We start from the raw sequence: 24,045 nt of genomic DNA, 5'->3' as shown, positions 1-24,045 counted from the left end.
GCAAGGTACATTATCATGAATTTACAGAACATTAGTGGGGAAAGAAGAAAAACAAACCACATAGGGGACCAGGAAAAGAATGGTGTGGGGCTTTCCAACTGGAAACATGAAAACTCTGGAGGAGTATTCCCAGCGTTCGAAGGAAAAGTTATTTCCGACCTGGAATTCTGTACCTAGTCAAACTATTAATTGCCAGTAGAAATCTTTCAAACAGAAGGTTTCAGTAAATCCATGCCCCATGCACAAACTTTTGGAGGATGTTGCTCCACTAGATGGGAGAATAAACCAAGAAAGAATAAGCTAGTTGCTCCAGGAAATAAGGGCACGACACTTGCAAGAAGTAAGAGACATCCCCAGGACAAGGGAGTAGACCAGAGGCCTCCAGAGCAGTTTCCTGAAAAAAACAAACAAAACATGAAACTGAAAGAATACCTAACATTCAGGGAGGGAGAGACAAAGAATGCACATGTGGTATGTAGGTTTCCGTGCTGAGGACAAGTTAAGCTTTGTCTTCTCGGGTGGGAAGCCAGTTGATAACATTTAAAATACGAACTAGCAACATTCACATGGTTTTCACAATATGGAAGGTAAATATTTTTTTAATCAGCTAAAAGAAAGCAAGTGCTTCTGGGGAGCGGGAAATGGGGGCAGGAGACAGCAAGTACGGTTTTATAACCAGACTTAACAAATGACTTGATTCTTTAAACAAGTACCTGCATAACTTTCATAAAAATAAAAACTGTGTTGAAAACCTTCACAGAGAAATAATTAAAAGTTGCTATATTCTTTGAGTAGCCTTATATAAATTAGCTAATTTTTAAGTTTTAATTTTTTTAAAGTTCTTGTCTGCTGTTGCTTTTCTGTTCCTTTGTCATAAGCACACACTCCCCAAACTTAATCACATAGGAAGGAAGACCTATCCCATTTTCCAGCAATTTCTGCCCATTGCACCCCTTTCCCATTCCTTCCTTTCAGGTGTTCTTCTCTTCTCTGCAGGGTTACCGGGAACTCTGCCTCGCCCCCTGCCTCTCGTCCTCTTTTCCTTCCTCCCACTGATCAATCACCCTTGCCAGTGCCGGCCTTTCTAAAAGACAAATCTCATCACATTACTTTTACAGTCTTTCAGTGAATGCTAACAAAGACAGTAAAATCTAAACTCCGTGTCCCCTGTTTATAAGCAAACCGCCACCCACTTTTTGCCTTCCGTGCCTCCATTTCTTCTTAGCATCCCGGCCCTAGGGGCTGCTCAGCGTCCTACCTCTCTGTGCTTCCACCTGCTGTTGGCTGACCCCCTGACAGCAGCTGAGTGACACTGGCCTCGCAGTCTTCCAATCTAGGAGTTGTCACAGCCCTTAGCACGTGTCACTGTTACCAGCTCTGCCCTGTGTTGCAATTAGTTTTATGCTTCTCTTCCACTGGAACATAAAGAGAAAGTTGAGATGGTGTCTTATTTCTTGTCATATCCTTGAGACTTAACTCAGTGCATGGAGCAAAATGGTTATTTAACAAATGTTTGTTAAAGGAGTGAATACACGAAGTCTAACAAAAAAAATGGATATTGTCAGAACTTCTTCCTTGAATATTTTCTATACTTCAGACATTTTTACTGGCAGACTATAATTCTGAGTATGGCATTAAAAATCACTAAGTTTAAAGAAATAAAATATGCCTACACATTTATATTCATATTAACTAATTAATAAACAAACTGACTATGGGTTTTTTTTCATTTGGATTAAAAACTAAGAGAGGCAAAACTGAATCAGGCTTGCAGTTTCTTTCCTAAATTTTACTACACACCAATTTTTTCAGACTTCATTTCAATGACACTTTCAAGATGCAGAAATAGAACTTGGGCCCGGACTCTGAGCATATGCCTACTATCATTGCATTAATGCTAATAATTTGCAATGAAATACTTGAAGGTTTTTGTACTGTATTGGCTCATTTATTCCTGTAATGTAGCGATTTTCAGCCAGTGTGCTGAGGCAGGCACACCGGTGTGCTGCAAGAATTTGTAAAACATGCTATACCTGTTTAGTCAGGGGCACTGGCCTCTTTTCCCTGAGATTGTCAAATAAAAAATGATAGCAGCCAACACAACAGCCATCTGGTATGAATGAGTCAAAATTATACCTATTTGTTTTGGTCAGATCGGCAAAAGTATATTTTTTGGTTGCTGCAGAATTTTAGTAATTAGTGTATGTGGTCTAGGAGAGGAAGAAGGTTGAAAATCACTTCCTTGATGGGTCATGAGACGGGGATGGCAGAGAAAACTCGCACCTGTACAGTTAAGTGGTTTGCTTCACATTTCACAGCTAGTACCAGTGGTGCTGTGGACTTAACATGTTGTTATTCTGACTTGCCTGATACCCTACTTATACCCTGGTCACCAGTAATTCTGCCCTTGATGCTTGCTTACTTACTGCCTTTCAGTTGGCAAGAGTTTTGGCATACACCTTTGTGTGTTCAAAGGTATAAATTCTTGAGTAAAGTCTTCTACTAGACAACAAGTGTGCTACTCCAAATTTGAAATTATCCTCTTTCCAAAAATTTAATTTAAAAGTCTTATGTTATTCTACCCAAAAGCTAATAGAGAAATGAGGACCAGCAAGGACAAAATCTTACAAGGGTCTTAAATACTACATGAAAATCACCTTACATGGAGGACATGACCTTGTTTTATACTTGGCTTTCTCCAAGACTGCAAAGAATAAAAGTTTTGTTATTTTTATTTATGATTTAATTTCTACCCTCACCTGGTTGTCTGGTCCATTTGAAGCCCATTTTGAATGTTGCTCTTTATTAGCTGGGGAAGTTAAACTAGTAAGGGTTTTTAAATAGTTGGAGACACTGCACATAGTAGCTGTTCAGTTTTCCCTCCACACAGTAAGCCCTCAGCAAACGCGTTTCCAGACCTCATTGCGTGCATTGGATGTCCCGTGCATGCCCGGGTGTCTTCCAGGACACTTAACACAAATTGGCCTTGTTTTCAGTGAAGAGACACAATAAATTATGTTAAAGCCTTAATTTAAGGTTTTGTTGTTAGCTCATTATTTTTGTCTTATGTTTAACCCATGATTATTTTATGTGTGATTTATACCTAAATACAAGAATTTATGCCTATTTCTAAATATTTACTTTACCTGGCCTTATATACCAAGGGCTTGTGTGATTTGGAGAAATGTCACAGCTTTCCTAGTATCAGTTTTCTCACCTGTAAAACAGAGATAATAATTGTTCCCTTATAATAAGATTATCATAGAAACCTAATGAAATGATGCAGATAAAGTGCATCATCTAGGACCTTGGCCTAGGGCCTGGTCTCAGAAAGCCTTCAGTAATCTGCCAGCATCTTAGTGGTGGTAGGAGTAGTAACTTCTTGTTGTTGCACACCTGCCCTTCTGTAGTTTACTTTTCCTCCGGGCAGGGACTGTGCTGCGTTCTTCTCTGTGTCCCCTCTTAGCACAGGGCCTGCTGTGGATTAGGCACTCAATGTGTAATTATTAAAATGAATGGGGTGGGCATATAGTTTTTTAAGTGAGAAAGTTGTTTTCCAAATGACTACACTTAAGCTTAGAGAAGTTCTCTTTAGCAGATTTTTGAGCAGCTGCTGTAAATCAGTCACATAGATTATGTCACTTAATCTTCAGGCAACTTTTTGTGAAAGGTTTAAATGGTGTCTTAGGATTCCAACCCACACCTTTGTAACCCAAGCCCATAGCCATTTCGAAAATCTACAAGAATACTTCCTGGGTCTGTTACTGGTATGTCATCATTATAGCATTTGGGAGAATAACTTTATGAGTTATAAAATGAATTGGGTATCTAAGTTTTATTTGTTAGATCTCAAAGAAGGACTCCAAGAAAACATTATACTGTTCTCAGTGTCCTGGCTTTTTGACTTCTAGAAAAAAAGGACAACAAGTAACTGAATGTGAACACGACAAAATGTACAAACAAGGAAAGGAGAGTCTGAACAGATATAGAAAGAGTAGGATAAGTGAGTACTTTACAAATGAAAGCAGATGTATGAAATTACAAGCTGTCAGATCAGCAACGGAAATGAAGATGATAAAGTGGTTCCTTACATAGATTATAATTATTCATTTCTCCCAGTCCTGTCTTCTTTCCCCATAATGTTCATGGGCAGAGGGAGGGGTGAGAAGCTGTAGCAAGAAATGGTGTTTCCAACACAAGGGGAAAAAAAAAATCTACGAATCGGTGGTATTTCTGACCATAAGCAATTATTTATTTTGCCATTGGTGTTGTTTCTGTTGAATGACAGTTGTTTTCCCATGGAATTTTTTTCACCTACTCTTATGAATAAAAACAATGCGGTTGCAGCCACAGGAAGTTGTAACCATGAAGTTTCTTCACAATCAGCGATGTGTAGGCAGTCAGTGTGGCTCACAAAACAAGCATCCTCAGTGGGCCCGACTGTGACAGCAGCAGCAGATGGATTGCCAAGAAATGAAGTGGTTTACATAGACCTGCCTGAAAGACGTGTTTAATAATTGTGCCCATAATGAGGTTGATTTGAAAAAGAATTAAGTGACAGTCTAAGGCACACAGTTAGGCTCGTCTATGAAGACTTTGACATTTTTCCTCCAAGAAATTCTGCATAGATAGTTTCCTTAAATTTCTTATTACCTTTAGAAAAACAAATGAGTGGAAGATACCACATTTTTTTACATGGTGAATTTTGTAATGTTTATGTAGACAAAGGAATATGTACAACATGTAAGTTCTGAAGCATAATAATCAGGGTAAATATTATTTTATGAAAAATTTAAACTGTTTTTTCCCATTCGTGAGATTTTTGTAATTTCTAAACAGCAAAACTGGAGACATTTAAACACAGCCATATAAATGGCAGTAAACATGCATGCTTCTGAGTGTTTATTTATACTGCAAATGCACACACATATCCATGTCTAAGGCTTTCCCTTTCAGCACACCCTGCGGAGAAGTGCTGGTGTATTAGATTGCAGTTAACAGTACAGTGTGTTGATTCAAAGGCCATTGGTAAAGATCCCTTCTCCCTATTTCCTTTGATCAAATCAATTGAGTTATTGCTTTGCTTTCTTTGAATCTCAGTTACATTTTTACTCAGTAAAGCAAACGTCTTTAAAAATATTGCTTCTGAATTATTTTTTTCCTCTTATTTAGTGATCTCTAGTAACTACCAAACCTGTCTCGGCCTTTTGATGCATTACCCACGAATTGGGGATGTCCACTCACTGATCCTTAAGGCTCTGTTCCTTCGAGATCCAAAGGTAAGCCTCCAAGTAGGAGGGAGATGCACAGTCTTAAGTTGAATGAAAAATTGGATTCTCTCTAGAGAATTCCTAATGTGGAATTTGTCTAATAGCAGAAAAATTGCCTAATGAAAGAATTTGCCTAGAGTTGTAGGCCAGAACTCATATACCTCATTGCCTAGCAACTCAGCAGGCAAATTAACTGGAGCACACGTCTCTTATTACCTAGAAGGTTGTCCTGCTCTCCTGCCTTCCTCATAATACAAGAAGGTAGATGAACAACTGCTTCTCCTTGTAACTACCTTCATTATAACTGCAATTCCTCACAAGGCCAACTTATCCAAGTAGAACCTCAGAGGCCATGTGAAGAAGACCAAGATATCAGAGCTATAAAAAGGGACTAGTTTATGATACAATGAAATACTAAAAGAGTCCATATTATGAATATGTATTTTTTATTTTGTGGGTGAAGAAGAACCTAATAAAAATAAAGATTTACATAGGCTATCATGCTGATTTCTCTAGTTGAACTTAAAGCAAGTCACCAAAATTTTCTTTACACTTCTGAGAAAAAGTGTACTCTTTTACAACTAATGTTACATTTCTTGAAAATAAGAACATTTAATGATCTAAAAAAATGTGTGAATTCTTGGTGCATTTGAGCCAAACAAAAATATTGGATGAAATATAAGAGAGAAAGCTTCAAACACAAGTAGGAGAATGCCAGGCATTGGGTGGTGATCCCAGCCTTTGGCTCTTTGGCAGAAGTCCCAACAGTCTTGCTGGCAGTTGTCAAACTGTCTTTGAGTCGGTCTGTCTGTGGATCCCATTGCCAAAGCTCTGTCTGATCAACCTGGGCCTCATGTTCAACACACATTTTGATTCAAAAGGATTTCTGCCCTTCCCTCAGTTGTTAACTTCAACATTTGAGTATATTCTCTGTTTATTCTTGGATGGATTGAAAATAATTTATTTCCTTGTACCTCTATTCATTTTCTGCAGAAATACACTGTATGTAATTTCTCTTAACACAAAATTTCATTATTAGAAATATAGTTTGTTTCGCTGATACATAAGATAGCATTTTTTTTTCTGGTAAGGTTAAACCATCTGACTCTGAAAATCAAGCCCCATATTATATGTGTGTGTGTGTATGTATATGTATATATGTTATAAATAAGTGGTATTTATTTAAAAATACAAGATTATGAAATACCTAGAAAAGAAATTAATGAGGTTGCTGGCCAATGAGCTTTGGTCTGCAAACTTAGGGTAAATTCTGTCAACTCAGCATTAGGAATTCTTAGAGCGATACAGAGTGGGAAAAATTGCAAAAATTACTATTTGAATTATCTACTCGCATGATTTGCATGGTTTAGTCGAAGGAAGAAATGAATATGTTATCTAAATCTATCAATCGTTGTAATTTTTCCCTAGCTAATTATGGTTGATCTTACTATGAATCATTCACTATTTTAATTGCAGAATTCTATATTCTAAATCTGTCAATGTTATTAGTGTAATCTGTGATTTTAATAGAATACTTTTATCTCAATAATGTAGTATATGTAATATATGAACATTATGAAGCCAAATCTATAAGCATTCAAAAATATATTTCCAAGTTTAAGAGAAAAAAATAATAGCATATCTAAAAAACAATTACCCCTACTTTTTTACATTCAGGATCTTACCAAGTAAAAACATAACTAAGATAATGGTCCAAAATACAGAACCTTAAACTGATATTTCTGAAACATAAGAAATTGAGCAGAAGGGAGTAGTTTAAAATGCTCGTGAAAGCATGTTTAACTCGCTATTGAGAGCAAGTTCATGGATGATATCTATAGGGAAAATAAAGATGTATAGTGTTAAGGGGCTTTCAGATAGCTAACTCAGTAAGGTGACAGTTTTAAGTTTATATATTGGCTGACCCCCTGGCATTATTTAGTAAAAGTCAAGTGATAACTAAGGTCACCTCACTGTAGATCTGTCACAGCACAGTGTCCTGCAAGGAGCCTGAGTGGGAATTGGAACACTAGGTCAAATCTTGACGTTGCTCCCAGCCTCCTTGTGACTTTGGAAAACTCACGCTTGCCGAGTGTTTGTTTTCTCTTTCATGGTTGAAATTAATTGTCTCTATTGACCCACCTACCCAGAGCATCCTTTGTCCATAAAGAAATGACTTCTAATGATCTAACAGGATTTAGTCCAGTGCTACAAAGATACAAGAACAAAAAGCAAGTTTATATATATTATAGAAATCCACAAGTGGTTACTTAGAGTTTAGAGTGTAGATAATGTCTATTATGAAGCCATAAAGGAGGCCACTTATGCTGAGGGGGATACGTAGGGGGAAAGGTGACGCTAATACGTCACTCGTATCCTCTCAAAATTCGAACACCAGAGTGCTTTGAGTGTTTTCTGTTATTAGCAACAGTGAAACAGTTAAAATATTTGAATCATCCCTGATTCAAGTAGATGAGAATAAGTATATAAGCGCACAAGTCTCTATGAAGTAAGCTTGTAGAAAGATGAGGTCTGAGGCATGGAAGTATACTTTTCATATCCCAACTTCACATGACAGTTGTGTCAGGTGCTGCTGGCAGGCTCAATAACAAAAAGAAACTCTGAGCTTCATTGTCAGTGTTCAGAAAAGCACTTTGCCCTATTGCTATCCCTAAACCAGTGGAGTTGCTGAGTTGAGAATAGGCTTTGCAAGTAGAGCTTGAGACACTCACTGAGCTACAGTTGTTTAATATCAGACATGATGTAGGCTTTACTGTGAAAGATTTCTCATTTGAACAGACTGCAATAATGGGCCTGTAAACTGTAATAATAGGATTGTATTCCTTCACAGTTCCCAAGCACTTTGATGTGCTTAATTTGGCCCTCAAAACAAGCTAGGAGGTAGGCAAAGTAGGTTATCTATCCCCATTGTTTAGTGCAGAGAAGTTAAGATTACACAGCTTTCCCAAGGCCAAAAATCTGTAAGCTTCCAAGCTAGCCAGAGTGGCTCCATGGCCTTGTATCCACCCAACATCTCCTGAGATACCGGGCATCTATTCTCCCTTTTCCAGGATGCCATTCTCAGGCTCAGGTAGGACATGTTTTCCCCTTTGAGTCCCCACAGCACCTTGTATTTTAGCTGTTTGTTTACTGATTTTTTCAGTTGTTTCCCCTTAGGGTGCTGCCCATTTTTATTTTGTATCCAGCTTTGTATTCTGCAATGGTTATGTTAAGGAAGTACAGACTGAATTGAATTCTGACTCAAATGCTAAGCCTCTTCCAGTACACCATACTGATTCTAATCTAGATGTATCTCATTCACCTGGCATATTTCTGGAACCCATATCCACATTTCACAGAAGCTATAGCCAATTATATATTTGTCAGCTGCCATTTTTATCAAGATGATGAATTAACCCCAGAACTTGAACTTAAAGGGCATCTACTTTCTTAATATACTATGTGCCACAATTATCTGAAAACTTGTTAACACCTTCAAATATTATGGAACAAGGAAGACATAACAAAGAATGTAGTTAACATACTTGACTTAACTGCAAAGAACCTAGAGAGTCTAATCTAGCTCCTCCTTGTGTAGAGGAACACACTGAGGATCAAGGTGAAGTTTAGAGGGGGAACCCCAAGGAAACCAAATTTTATTTATTAAAAAAATTGTGTGTTTATTCTCACATGGTTAAATTTCAGTCACCTTCAACGTACTTTCCATTTGATGCATTACACCTATTGAGACATTTTTTCCACTGCTCAAAACAGTCTTTGCACTCATTGATTTTGATACTTTTTAGTGCCTCTGCCATTTTTTGTTTCACCTCTTCCATATCGGCAAAATGTTTCCCTCTGAGGTCATTTTTCACCTGGGAAACAAGAAAAAGTCTCTGGGGTGAGATCAGGTGAATAGGGAGGGTGGGGCATGGGTTTCATGCCATTTTTGGTCAAAATCTGCCCAACACTGCATTGTGGGCAGGTGTGTTCATAAATTACCCATCATGAAATGAGCAAACACACTGAAAGATTATAAAAATTCTCTGAAGCCAAACACAACAATGACACAGATGGGTTCTTAGAACACTCACCTAGCAGAGGAAGCCTGTACTATGAGGGTCCCCACCTCCTTAGAAGAGGACAGTTTTGGGGGATCTTCCACTCATATTCAAGATCGAATTGCTCATCAGTGGTAGAGTCATCAATTGAACCCAGGTCTTCTGAGCACTTTTCCATGCCGGAATTGTACTTTCATTAGTTTTAAGAACAGTGAAATCCTAGTTACCTCTATTACTCACCCAAATTCTTCATTCATATTAGACATTTATTCACATCTGTAATAAATGAAACCACTATATATATGTGACCTAAGAATTATTTGAATTTGTTTAAATATATGCTGTATGTAGAAACTGAATGTCAGCTATCTGTTTGTAGCATCCTATGCCCTGTTCAACAAAAATAGGGTCTTTATTCTGAGTTCATCAGACCACAGTCCTAATTCTCCTTATCTTATCATATTAGAATCACTGAGCAGATTTCCAGAAACAATCCACTGAATAAGGAGAGAGATAGGAGGACAGTCTGAAAAATATGAAGTGATTAAAAAACATTGCTCTCACTAGTTGTTCAAATTCAAAAAAATTTTAAAACCCAATTAGAAACAAAAGTCATAGAAAATGTGAACATATTGTGTTCCTTAAATAACCAGATGTTCTCTCCTTCCTGAAGGCAGTAAGGGCTAGGAATAAAAGGTTTAAAACCATTGTTTTAAGTTAACTGTGAATTTTGCAAATCTGTTTTTACCCTTTAGCAAATAAAATTCTAATACGGAAACATAAGCAAAGTAATTTTCATTTTTTGGTGCTCTCTTATTTGTGTTATGTGTGAAGTGTTACCCTTATCACAGAGACTTATTATAAAGGAAGTACAGTACTCGGATTAACGTTTTAGATTATGCAGTAAGAATTTGACCGATACTGTTTGTTTCCAAGACTAGAATATTCCCCAAAAAAATTTCTGGTAAGGTTGCAAACAGTCCTTTCAGGAGTGAGTGTTATTGTTTATGGAAGAAACTGGCTAGAAATAAGATTATTTCATTTCATAGTCATTCTTATACACAGAACCGCACTATAAAAATAGAATGCACGATGTTCTTATGCTTGGCCAATTCCAATTTGGCTTTTGTTTGGATTTTTATTAAATGTTGCCTTTTTAAAGTATAGAAAATCTGAATATTCAGATTTCAGATTTTATGCAGGTAATAGAGTTTTACTCTTTCACCTCCCCCAAATACCTACTGTTAATGCAACTTTTTAAAGAGGGAGGGGGAGGGGTCTTTTTGCCATAATGCCAACAATAAAAATAAAGCAAAAATGCTTATAACAATGAAAATAAATGAAGAGGTTTTTTTTTTAAGAGTCAAATGGCTTTGGTAAAATGTCAAAAACCAGAATTGCAAAGTGGTGACCGGCTTCAAGCCACCAGTCAGATGATGGTAGAGAAAAAGCTCCGTTCCATTGATGCCGCTGTAATTATTTTCTTCTCTGAAGAAAAATTCAGTTTTTAGTAAAAAACTGAAAACCACGCATACTGACTCTTTAAAAAGAATGCACAGTATTATTTACACTCATTATATTCCCATTAGAGGTTCTAGTCAAATTTTCTAGTGTGTTTCTAATCTGACCTCGTGTTACAGAAAGGATGTTACTTTTGTCTTCTTCATACTTTTTCCCCCTAAAAAACTGGACATTTCTCTGAAAACTACGATTCTTTGAGAATTGTTTGTTTTTGTGTTTTCTTTGTTAGTGACAGGAAAAAAGGTTTTTTTCCATTGTTTCTGAGGCACATGACTCTGTGTCATTAGATACAGTCAACTTGATGTTTATTATGTACTTAATACTTTGTTGTTAATGACTAATCATGTATATTTTCACAAGCGGTAGGTATAGGCTTTTTGATGTAAACTAGCATTTAAAAAACCTTAAGTTCAACTTTGAAGTAAGTGGTAGCTATCAAAAATCTGTTAAGGAGAAATCTAAAAATCTTTATTAAACTGATATTTAAAACGTACTGTTTATTATGTTCAGACATTTCATAAAGTAGAATTGTATATTTCTCAAAACTTGTTAAGGGCTTCATAGGGGAACATAATTTTCAGTTAGTTTTATAAGAGTATTTTGAATTCATTAAGTTATTCAGCAAATTCGTATTGTTTACTCATAGCACACCTGGCACTGTTTAGATACTGGCAATGTAATGGTGCACAACAAAAAAAGTTACGGCCTTTCTCACCCCAACAAACAAGTAAATAAACAAGAGAGCACTCTGTCCTGTGCTCTAAGTAAGGCATCATACTGAAATAATAAGAGGGAGAAGAATCTGGGCTGGGAGAAGACCTAATTTATATAGATGGGTCCAAAGACCCTCCCTGAGGAGGTCGCATTTCTGGTGAGAAATCACAGCGGAGAGGCATCCAGCCAAGCAGAGACTTGGGAGGAGAGCTTCAGGCAGGGGAATGGCAAACACAGAGACTTGGGGTAGGGAAGACTGTTCCTGCAACTGAAGACAGGGATGCCTGGACCAGGCACTGGAGGAACCTGCCTGAAAGAAAATGGATGAGCCAGTGAAGGCTTGTTATTGCTTTGTTCTTCAGATGCAATCTTACATGCTGATATAAAGTAAAATTACTTTTAAAGTCACATTTGGAAACTCCAGAAAGGTTGCTGGATTCGTGGTGATCCTCCCTGATGGTTAAGACATCCACTTATTATAAACTGCTCTTGCCCTCACCCAGATGTTCCAGGAATTCTTCCTAAGTGAGGTCCTCACTTGGGAAAGCCTCGCACTCATTCAGACCTCTAGGTTGTCACGTGGGTCTGCCACCAGACTACTTACTGTTTGATTTAAGAAGACTGTGGCCAGGACTCTGAACTCTTTCAATTATGCATATACTACTTTTCTCTTTTAAATAAATCATCTTGGCTGACTTCTGTAGACCATCAATCTCAGTTTTGTTTTTATTTGTGTTATGTTATGCCCCACTATGTAGTCACAAGGGAGCTAGACCAGTGCTTCTCACCTACCGTAATTTTTAGACTATAAGATATACTTCCCCCCCCCAATTTGGGAGGAAAATGGGGGTGCATCTAATAGTCCCAGTGTAGCTTACCTGGCTCGCTGTGGGGAGGTGTGGTGGAGCGGTGTCACAGGTTATTAAATATTTTACCACATTGTTTTGCTTCAATTTTTTTTCTATTTTTCTCATCTAAAACCTAGGTGTGTCTTATGGTCATAAAAATATGGTAACCAAATGAGAGCACAACTAGGTTAGGGACTAGATCTCCATTAGCACTAACCCAGCGGCAGCCACGTGAGGGAAACCCAAAATCCAGGTGCCACCTTCATCCCAGCCAGCTGTGTTTATTGGACCAGTTGTTCCTTTGCTTCAGCTGTAGCATGAAGAAGTTGGACCACATAATCTCAGTGGACTCTTCTGGATTTTTAGCAAGATTCAGCAGATACTTTTTTTTTACTAACTAGTGTGTGCTGAACTTGAGAGTTGGTCCAGGAAATAGTCCCATTTAGATGCAAACAGCTAATTGATAAAGAAGGTAAAATGAGTGAGAGTATTACAGAAAGAAGAGCTGATTTGGACTTGGATGATCAGAAGGGCTTCCATTGAGAAGAGGTGTTCCAACTGAGCTTTGAAGAATGGTCCTGGAAGGTGTTACTGTATCTTAAAAAAAATGGCATAATCAAAGCCCCTATCAATTGCTGAAGTGAGTGGTCAGGCTGGGCCTGGCAGCTCTCTATTCAGAGTCACTCAGTGACCCCTCAGGGACATAAAATGTCCCCCTCTCAATATCTCATGTATTAGCAGACACTAGTTTTTAAAAGTCCATCAAATGTGTAGGGAGTCTTTGTTTCATAGAATTTTATTTGCCATTAATTGGTATGATGTTCCAACTTGTATGTTATTCAATATAAATAAATGTATTACATTTAAGTGAAAAGTCAATGTGGAAAGGATTTTATCCCAATGATTTTTACTAGCTGCATCCACTATAAATAGTTACTTGTTAAAAATATGGAGGGGGGCAAAAATATGTTCACAGTTGTGAGTATATGAAACACAGAGATTATTCTTGCATTATTATTTATAGTATTGTTTTCCATACAAACAACTGTATACTTACTTCTGCCCAACCCTGTATTTGCTCAAAATAAGCATGTCATCATTTAGATCTTTAAAGTCACCATTGGGAAGGTTAGTCATTTTTATTTGGGGTGGCTAAAGAGAGCTGCGAGACTTGGTGGCAGAGATCACTCTGCATGTGTGAGAGGAAAGGGTTTCTTACTGATTGTCAGCCAATTACAGTGGTGATATATTGTTCCCCAAGTTAACTAACGAAGAAACTAGAATCCAAGATTAATTCTGTTCTAGGCAACAACAAACAAAACAAAATCTACAAACCAATCACCTGCTTTTTATTTGATAGCTTATAAGTAAGGGAGATCTAGGTTTTGAGGGAGAAATATGTACTTTAAATAGATTACTTAAGCTTATAAAGCTATTAATCCTGTGTGTGTGTGTGTGTGTGTATGTGTGTGTGTGTGTGTGTATGTGCGTGTGTGTGTGTGTAGAGAGAGAGGAACTGTGAGGCTCTGAATGTAAAAGTATGAAAGTATCACAACACGTCACTGTGAAATGTTTGTGATATGTCCATGAGGTCAGGAAAATGAAGTTGCTGCCCTGTTTCACACTGACTTGCTGTTTTATCCGCAGAGAAATTATTTCAGGTTTTGCTGCTTTACACCCAGGTTCATTAACTGTTTTCTTTTAAAGGGATAGGTGGCTAGTAAGGCCTTCATTAGCCTATAATCTCCCAAAGTATTTGTGGCTCTGAGTGCTTTGAGAACCTTGCTAATCACTCTTTTTCCTTATTATATGTGAGGTAGCTTATTCAAAAGAAGGGACACTACTGTCTTCTTGCTGTCACAGAAATTGAAAGTTATAAATCACAAATTATCACAAAGATTATCAACTTAAAATTGGCAAAAGAGAAGAAAGCAGAATTCTTTTTAATATAAGCAATTATATCCACAACATACATCATAATTGTCCCTTAAGTATATTAGCTCAGTAAATATAGTATTGCTAATTAAAAATATCAAATACATTGATTTGATATTTACTAAGCAAGTAGTAAATTGCTTAATTATAAAAAATTAACTGTTTTCTTTAAATGCTTTAGACAAGAAGTTACATATGTTCCAAAAAATGCAGAAACAAAACAAAACCACAAAAGGTTTACATTTGGTCCAATTCAGGCACTTGCGTGACTACTAAGTCAGGGTTCCATCCTGTAAGCCAGTGGCCGCGCCCCACAGACAGACCTAGAGCCAGACCTGTAGGCAAGGCTGGCAGCTCCTCCAGGCAGAGGCCCGTCTGGCTCTGTGAACGGGCTTTCATTCCAGCATTTGATGTGTAGGGTCCTCAGATGCCACTTGGGACATTTCTCAAGTGCCTTCATGTGATTTGAAATAGTTCTTTATTTACTTGGTTGCTTTTTCTGACTTTGAAGAGGAACTTTTCATTTCTCAACAATGTTTTTTTCTCCAAAATGCTGTTTTTCCTCATTCAGCTAAAATTTACTGAGCTCCTGCCGTGTATCAGTAGCATTTCAAATTTCTCAGAAGTCTTGGTTGCAACCTGTGAAGGAGGTGGCAACAGGATTGGTGGCAAGTGAAAGGAATTTCCACTGGCTAATTCTCTCACCTCCTTTAAATCTCCCGGTAGATCCAGAATTAATGAGGCCTACCCTGATCACCTGCAGACTGACTGCCCTGTCCCCACTACTTCCCACCACCCCAGAACTCCTGATCCCTTACCCTGCTCTACTTTTTTCCACAGCAGTTATCACCTGCTATCACAGTTGGTAATTTACTTATGTATGTTATTTTTTATTTTCTGTCTTCCCCTGATAATATATCAACTCTATGAAGGCACTGCTGTTATTTTTTTTCTAATTATAGTTGACATTCAATATTATTTTATATTAGTTTCAGGTATACAGCATAATGGGTTAGACATATAATTTAAGAGGTTCTGGTGAAGAAGGCAATGCTTTTAGTGTGTTTGTTTTCTGTTACCCAAGTATCTACAATAATGAATGAATGAATGAATGAACGAATGGACAAACGAATGAACAATGACTAATTACCCCAACCAAACCCTCCATTTTTCTGCCAGAGGAGAAATTAAGCTGTAAATTACAATTTAGTTCAGCAAGTGTTTATTGCCTCCTGTGCCAGGTACTAGGGGTGTAATGAATTAGGGAGACACGGCTCCCTGTCCACTGTGCTTGCAGTTTAATGCAGCAGAGAAAACTGTGCTGTGCCAAAGAAGCACCTGAGGGGGCTCGCGACAAATACAGACTCCAGACACTCTGAGGAAAATAGTTCTGTGATGGGGTCCGAAAATCTGTATTTGTACCTATTCTGAAACAGGTGGGCCATGGACAGCATTTTACAGAGCAGACACTAGGCTGAGAAGACAAGTACCGCACAAACGGGAGGGCAAACACGTAGGAACAGAAGCCTGGCTCTGAACCGGTGCTTTCCAAAATGGAACGTGTGCATATTCAGTGACCACACAAAGATAAGGAGTGGAGTACTGGAAGAAAATAATGACACTTCTGGTTACATTTTTTTCTCCCCCCAAAATAAAAACAGCTTTACCTTTTAATGTACAGATTACCGCTGGTGCCTTACTGTGGCCCATGTGTCACTTATCACCTCCCCAGGTCTCCCGAGAGGAGGAGACCTCCCCATACACAGGCTTGGACAGCAGCCCTGTGCTTCCACCCCCTGCGCCTCATTGCCATTTCCACGTGCACAGTTATTTGGGTTTACAGGTTATATTATCCTGAATGATGGCATGTTTACCACCAAAGGTGTAGGGGCCATGCACATTCCTGTGGGCTCTCTGGGTGTGTTCTGCTCAGGTCCTTAAGAGTTGCCAAATATAATTTTTAAAAAATAATAAACATACTTCAAATTTGCTTACCTTTGTTGGGATGACAAGTAGCTGTCAGTAATATGGTACCACACAAGTGTTTTTGAAAAAAATAAGCACTTAATTTGTTTCTTCAAGGTAATGGTAACATTTTAATAATAAGAGAAAATACGAGCTTTTTTAAAGAAATTCATGCTATGGAACATTTTTAAATCGAATATTTGGAAATGTTTCATCCATTTGTGATGTTCTTGCCAAAGACGATTTAAGTGTATCACTTATTTAAAACTCTGAAAAGTACACTAAAAAATTATGGAAACAGAATTTTCTAACTGGGTTACTAATCTTCCAAATGAAGAGATAAAATCAGGTTTGAATCCATTTTTAAAATATAGAAATGTAACATCTTCCAATTAAATTTTAAGAAAAGTTAGATGATGGCTAATTTTATGTGTCAACTAACTGAGCTGAGGGATGCCCAGATAGCTGGTAAAATATTATCTCTGAGTGTGTCTGTGAGGCTGTTTCCTCAAGAGATTGGCATTTGAATCAAAAGGATTGTCACTCACTAATGGGATCAGACATCATCTAATCCCTTGTAGGTCTGAACAGAGCAGAAAGGCAGAGGAAGGGCACACTCTGTCCTCTAGAATGTCCACCTTCTCTTGCCCGTGGACACCTGAACTCAGAGTTCCTGAGCCTTCAGATTCCAGGGCATACACCAGCATGTGCCGCAGTCCTCCCAGCCCACCCGCCATCCTCACTTCACACCCTCCCAGTCCCCTCTCCCATCAGGCCTTGGAACTTTGCTGGGTATACCTTCAGCTTTCCTGGTGCTCTAGCTTATGGGTTGCATATTTTCAGTACATCTCCACTTCTGTAATCACACTGGCCAATTTTCGTAATAAATCTCTTATCCATATAGATCCTTCTGGCTCTGTGTGTCTGGAGAACCCTGACTAATACAAGCTGATTTATGTTACAGAAGATGGAAATTTAATTAGCCAGATTTAACAAATACCTTGGCATAACTGGTGGATTGCAAAGCGAATACCATGCTTTAACAAGGATATTCCTCTATTCAAACCCATGTCTCTTTGCAAGCTAGCTTTTTCTGAAACTATTAACAAAAACTGACTATTACAAAGCATTTAACCAAGGTTTTTCAAAAAGTAAAGAGGCACATTCAATCACATTACTACTGCTAAACATATATTTAGGAAGCACAAAAAGTACTATTACAATTAAATTATAAAAATTAATTTAAATATAGCTTACTTCATCTCTGTCTCACTTAAATATTTTGTTGTGCATATATTTTCTAATGTGCATAATAGATTAGTGGTATGTACATGTTTTGTAAATATATAAACATATACATATCAAGGGTGCAAGCTGTCTGATTTTAACTATAAGCAAAGGAATAGTCAAAGTTGAAGGATCTAAAAACTCCAGACCTAAAAACTGATCTAGTTGGTTTCTAATCTTAGCGAGGATAAGAGTCTTGAGGGTGGCTCCCAGCACACACAAAACTCTGGAGTCCTCCAAACACAGGAATAAGCAAGGGCAGCTTGGGAGGACACAGGCCTTACCCTTGTCCCTTGAATGATGGCGTCCTGGTGGTGCTTCAGTGGCTTCTGGACCTTTGAATTTCACTGAGAACTATACCTATTCCATCCCAGTACTCTTGCTTTGTTCTTATAACTTAGACTTATTATGCACATTTTCTAGATGGCACTGTTGATTAAAAAGTAAGTCCTTTTAAACATTCTGTTATAGGAATATCATGCATTTTGCAGTTTCTCTTAAGGTGGTTGGGACTCTAGAGATTCTATCATTATAGGATCTTTTCCCCCTGAGGCCCAAAGAGGGCAAGGTAGAATACCCAAAGTCATCCAGAATTCAGTGGCGTAGCCAAGGCCTGTCCCCCAGACTTGTGTTCCCAACCTGGAGGCATCCGTCATCTTCCTTCTCCTTGGCCTTGCCCTGCTTGCAGACCCCTAGTGTAGAACTTTCTAACTAGTCCCACACTCCCCATTGCCCCCACTTCCTGAGTGGCCACAGGGAAATTAACACAGACTCTTTCATCTTGTGCAGTAAATACAAAACTATGCATTTAAACTCAATTACTCTTCCAAGGATAGTTTACTTCTGATTTCTCATTTATTCATTGTCTGAATATTGACTTTGAAAATTGGTCTGTTATTAGTTTGAGAAGGCTGGCCCCCCAGGTTCCCACAGTGTTAGACCCAGTGAACTGATAGGGGAAACACATAAAAATAATAATAGTAATTTCTATTCTATAGTGAAGTTGATCTTATGAGTTTCTTCCTTAACCATATGGCTGCAATGGCTGCCACTCATATGGATGACAATTAAGACAAAAGTAATAAAATAGAAAATGAGAGTAAACCAGTCAAGATAGCCAGTTCAAAGGATTAAGAGAGAAACAGAGGGAAAAAGAAAGAGAATGTGTGTGTATGTGTGTGTACATGTATGTATACATACAGTCTCTTTTTTTTATACAAGGACTGTCCAGAAAGTACCCAGTCATGTAGTATGAAAAATTAGAGACATTTATTGAAGAAGATACAAGAAAAATTGTACATGGGGCAATGACATCTTGATCTCCTTCAAAGTAGGCACCTTGGGATATCACACAGTTCTCCCAATTACCATCAGCTGACATGTTATATTTTCCTGAATCTCATTGACTATGGCCTGAAATCTCTTCCCTTTCAAAGGTGATTTTAGTTTGCAGAAAAGCCAGAAGCTGCAGGGTACCAAATGTGGGCTGCAAGGGCGGCTGAGTCACCTGGGCGGCTGGTAATTTGATGTTTCACCAAAAAAACTCTGCACGAGACATGATGCATGAGCAGGTGCATTGTGGTGATAAAGCTGCCAATCACCAGTTGCCAATAGCTACAGCCTTCTGAATCAGCCAAAGTTTCCACAGAAGAATGTTCAAGCTTAATGCAAAATGTGATGCAGATTTGTCACTCTACTCACTCAGTCATTTTGAATGCAGTGGCCACACAGCACACATGCTCACTCAATGGTGTCCACTGCCCCCACTGACTAGTACAGTGAAGCCGTCATTGTTCATGCATGCATATTCCAGTCTACTCTCTTATTCTGCCAGGTTACATCAATATTGCACAAACCGTTCTCATATTAACAATGATTGGACTTTTTCCGGACAGACCTCATATGTAAAGGACTCTTACAATTCAATAATAAAATGACAAATTACTCAATTAAAAATGGGCAAAAGATCCAAAGAGACATTTCTCCAAAGAACATGTACAAATAGTCCATAAGCACATGAAAAGATGTTCAAAATAACTAGCAGAGAAATTCAGAACACAATGAGATACCATTTCATATCCATTAGAATGGCTGTCATTAAAATGGCGGATATAACAAGTATTGGCAAAAATGTGGAGAAGCCTGAGTCCTCCTACCTTGCTGGTGGGAATGAAAAATGGTGCAACCACTTTTGTAGAACAGTTTGACAGTTCCTCAAAATGTGGAATGTGAAGTTACCCTAGGACCAAGTGATTCCACTGCTAGGTATATTTCCAGGAGAAATGAAAACAAGCGTCCACACAAAAACTTGCACAGGAAATGTTCACAAAGGCCTTATTCGTAATAACCACAGTGTGGGAACCACAGTGTGGGAACCACTCACATGTCTACAAACTGAAGAATGGGTAAACCAAATGTGGTATAGCCACAATGGAATATTATTTGGTGATAAAAACGAATGAAGTATTGATATATGGGTGGACCTCAAAAACATTTAAGTTAATTAAAGAAGCCAGTCACCAAAAAAAATAAAAAACAAACAACCCCCACATTCGTATGATCCAATTTACACAAAATATGCAGAAAAGGCAGAAAACACAAATGTATACACAGAGAGAAATTCATTTAGTGGTCACCTAGGCTAGGGTGGGGGGAGTGTTAGGTGAGGGGAAGAAAATGGGGAAGGACTTCTAATGGGCACCAGGGTTCTTTGGGGAATGGTGAACATATTCTAAATTTAGATTTTGTTGGTAGTTGTACATCTCTATACGAAAACCTATTGAATAGCATGCTTTAAATGAGTGTATTCTTATCATATGTATTATAAATTATATCTTAAACAAGCTGTTAAAAACAAGAAATATAATACGTGTTAGCAGATGTGCACACACAGTCCTTTTGTGGGGGAGGAGAAAAGGGCTGATGCAGAAGAGAGAATGGATAGAGACTGTTGTTTATTTTTGTTTCGTATGTTTTGCACTGTTGTCATTTCTTTATCACATGCCTTATGATCCCACCCCTGTCATCCCAACAGTGGGAGTTATTTCCACACAGGCTTATGGGCAGGGATGATTTCTGATTTCCTCTATATACTTTTATGTACTAATTCAAAGACAAAACCTAACTTACAAGATACTCAACATACAAGATAATGCTACTTAACATACAAAGTAAAAAGTATTTTACATCCTCCTCAGCTTAGTTTTTATACTCATTATATCACATATAGTGGTTATAAACAGGCATGTAAAATGTTTCACAATTCTAGCTAAAATACTTACATTTTCACCAAAAGTCTGTCATACAGTACCATGCTTACTTTGTTTTCTCAGCCTTTTGACCTATAAATTTTGACCAATTTATAGAATTGGCTCTTTTGACACAGGCCTGTGACAGTCTGGGAGTTCAGATGCCACAAGGCTGACCCCAGGTCACCTAGAAGCTGTAAATGGCACCAGCTGCAGGATTTCACTACAAACTCACATGTGCGTGCACACACATCCCCCCACAAAGGGAATCTCTCAGATCTGGTGGTACCTCTTTGTGACCTCCTAAATGTACCCTCGAATCCAACCCTTCTTGTCCAGTACTTTTATATTTGCATCTGCACTGTCACTTCTCTGCATGAAGCCTCCTAAACTTGCGTTTCTGTTCCCAACGTTTCTGACCGCCTCTTAGAGTCCTAGATGCAGGACATGGAAAATTGGGCCTGAGAAGGTTCTGCCATTCTGTCTCCTGGAGGATTCCTGTGTCAAGGTCATACATGACCATGACCCTCGCTATAGTTCAGACTTGTCTTACTTTTTGCCTTGACTATTGCAGGTCTCTAATTTGTCCCCCTCTGATTCACACGTATAATGCCACTGAAGTCACCTTCCAAAAATGTAGGCATGATTTTTTTTCTGAATCAGGTCTCAATTGTCAGTAAAGTGAAATTCCAGTTTCTTAGCATGACATTCAAGGACCTCCATGATCTCAGCCCCAATGGACCCAACATTTCACTCACAACCATTTCCGGACTTTATTTTAGGAAAGCTGTTCCCTCAGGTTAGACCTGTCTGCTTATTATTCTCTGCTTTCTGAATGAAATGCTTCTCATTCTTAGTTCAAATTCTACCTCCTACATGAAGTTCTTTATGAATTTCTAGTTCCTCTACTACCTCCATTCTGACAGCAGGCTAATTTCAACTAAATTTTGCATTTACTCCACCTTGTCTTGCATTGTGGTCAGTTGCATACCTGTCTGTCTTCCACAGAGTGTATGTAAGTTTACTGAGGGCGGAGCCCCATCTGAATCAGTGAATCCTCTCTGTCTCTAGCAGTGTCGAGCACATGGTCTGTGTTCATTGATTGTCTGTGAACTAGGTAAACCAAAGAGCTTGCCAGAATCTGGCTTTAAAAATACAGCTGCAGAGAAGTAGGGTGGAAAATCATTTGATATGCAGGTATGTGTGGCAAATGGGAGGCTCACAGAGAAGATGTTTTTTAAGTGCCCACACAAGTCCCTTCCTTGGTATGAGATGGGTCTGAGCCAGACATGCTACCATTATGCCCATTTCAGAAAGAAGCTTCAAAAAGGTTAACGGGAAATAAGTGTAATCTCGTACCGCTCTCAAAGTTTTTCTGAATGCAAAGAATTCGAACTCCTACATCCAATCATGTAGCGTCATGGTCACAATTCTGGAAACAGAAAGGGAAAGAAGTGCAGTGAGTAGTGACAAAAAGCAGTCCATTCTAGCAGGGAAATCATAAGCGAAGTGCACAGGGCTGACCATGACTCTCTGAGCACCTGTGTCTGATGGCTTTTCTCACAAAGAAGCAGCTGGTTAAGTGCATGTGGATGGAACCCTGCCTTAGAAAGTAAAACACGGGCAATATAATTGGCATTTCTTGATTGAGTTGAACTCCTTGTACACAGTAGGTTGTCTGAACTTATTTTGGTTTGTTTTTGTGGTGTGATACTGTATTTGTCTGGATCTTCATAGGAGTCTTCCTAGGAAATTGTAAGAATCTGAGTGTCATTTTAAAACCAATCAGTGCTATGGAAGCTGGGTGGGAAGGGCAATCCAAGCAGAAGGAAGAGAACTCAGAGTTGGGGTGAAGATAATATGGAAGAAACATCCTTCTAGTTCTCTCCCTCCCTTCCAGCCATGAATCCTTCCATCCAACATTCCCTACGTGTCAGGCACTGTGCTAGGTACCAGTGGTACAGCGTTGACACACAGCGGTTACCCTACCCACAAGGAGTTACGCTAGAGGATGAGAGGAGAGAGTAGTTAACATCAACATCACACTGTGTCTGAGCTGAACGCTTAGAAAAGGCGGTTAATGGTGCTGTGAAAGTACATAATAGGGTCCTTTTATTTCATCAAGGAGATCAAGGAGGACTTTCCAGAGGAAGTGACGAGGGAAGGGCAATTTGAAGGAAGAGTAGTTTTTAACTATGTTCGTGTTGTAGGGAGAAGGTTATGAAGAGAATGTAGTAAGGAAAGAATGAACTTACATTGATTTTGTCATTCTTAAAGTTCTCATTAGCTTAAAATGTGATTTCTTATTTCTAAACTGTACTATTTAGTGATCAGTGATATCTAGAACCTTCAAACTTTATACATACAATTACATAAAAAGCAATAGACAGTTTTTTTAAAAATCAGCAAGTAATAATACACTGTATTATTAAAATTTTAGTAAGTTTTTTATGTAAATGAAAACTGAAAGTTAAGAGGTTTAGGAACCATCTTCGTTATTTATAAAGGCATCAGTTGAGCACTAAAGGAAAAGACCCACAGCTCAAACACACCACAGATGGAGTCAAGCCCACTGTGTCCTGCTTCCTTCTCTTAGAGAATGGACATACAGCATCAGCTGTCAGGTAGTGGGTACTGGAACAAGCTAGCTAGGCCTCATAAACACTTTCATATTTGTGGAATTTTTACAACAAACTCATCGCCATTTTACAGGTAAAGAAATGGGTTCAGAATAGTTAGTAGTTTGGCCAAAGTCACAAAGTTGGTAAGGGTACAGCCAAAAATGGAATTTATTTCTTCAAACCTCTTCTGGCTACACGTAATAAGGGCTGCTTTCATTTACACAAGGGTTCACGCAAGAATGAAAAAAGTGTTTATTAATTCTTAGTTTCCTTTGTGGGCTAGATAATCTTAGTTTTAGATGTACAGCCTTGATAATTTTTTGTTTTATCTGTTTCTTTTAAATAATTACCTTATATATCTTCAAATAATATTTCATAATTTTTCACATCAAAATTAAGAATAAAAAATTGGATATATTACTTTAGTAAGGACCTAGTTGGGAAATGCTATGTTATCTATATATTTGAAAATAATTATCCCTTTGCTATCAATGCCACTATGTTGCTAATTTCTTTTCAAACTTAGATTTCACAGTCTCCACTTTTCTCTCTCTCTCTCTAAAGATTTATCTCTA

The 24,045-nt window shown here is 38.2% G+C and overlaps 1 protein-coding gene across 7 annotated transcripts in view; it reads left to right on the top strand.

The window, feature by feature from the left end:
• TBC1D5 (TBC1 domain family member 5) overlaps positions 1 to 24,045 on the top strand; it is a 485,401-nt gene that overhangs the window by 363,382 nt on the left and 97,974 nt on the right. For all 7 annotated transcript variants that reach the window (XM_053668964.1, XM_053668967.1, XM_053668963.1 and 4 more), the window contains one exon: positions 5,173 to 5,279. In XM_053668964.1, the coding sequence (XP_053524939.1) occupies positions 5,173 to 5,279 (107 nt within the window). The remainder of the gene's footprint in view (positions 1 to 5,172; positions 5,280 to 24,045) is intronic.

This window comes from Artibeus jamaicensis, unplaced genomic scaffold (assembly GCF_021234435.1).
Source record: "Artibeus jamaicensis isolate MK-2021 breed Jamaican fruit bat unplaced genomic scaffold, CSHL_Jam_final contig_519, whole genome shotgun sequence".
In the NCBI taxonomy this organism is placed as follows: domain Eukaryota; kingdom Metazoa; phylum Chordata; class Mammalia; order Chiroptera; family Phyllostomidae; genus Artibeus; species Artibeus jamaicensis.
This window is presented reverse-complemented; position numbering and strand designations above follow the sequence as displayed.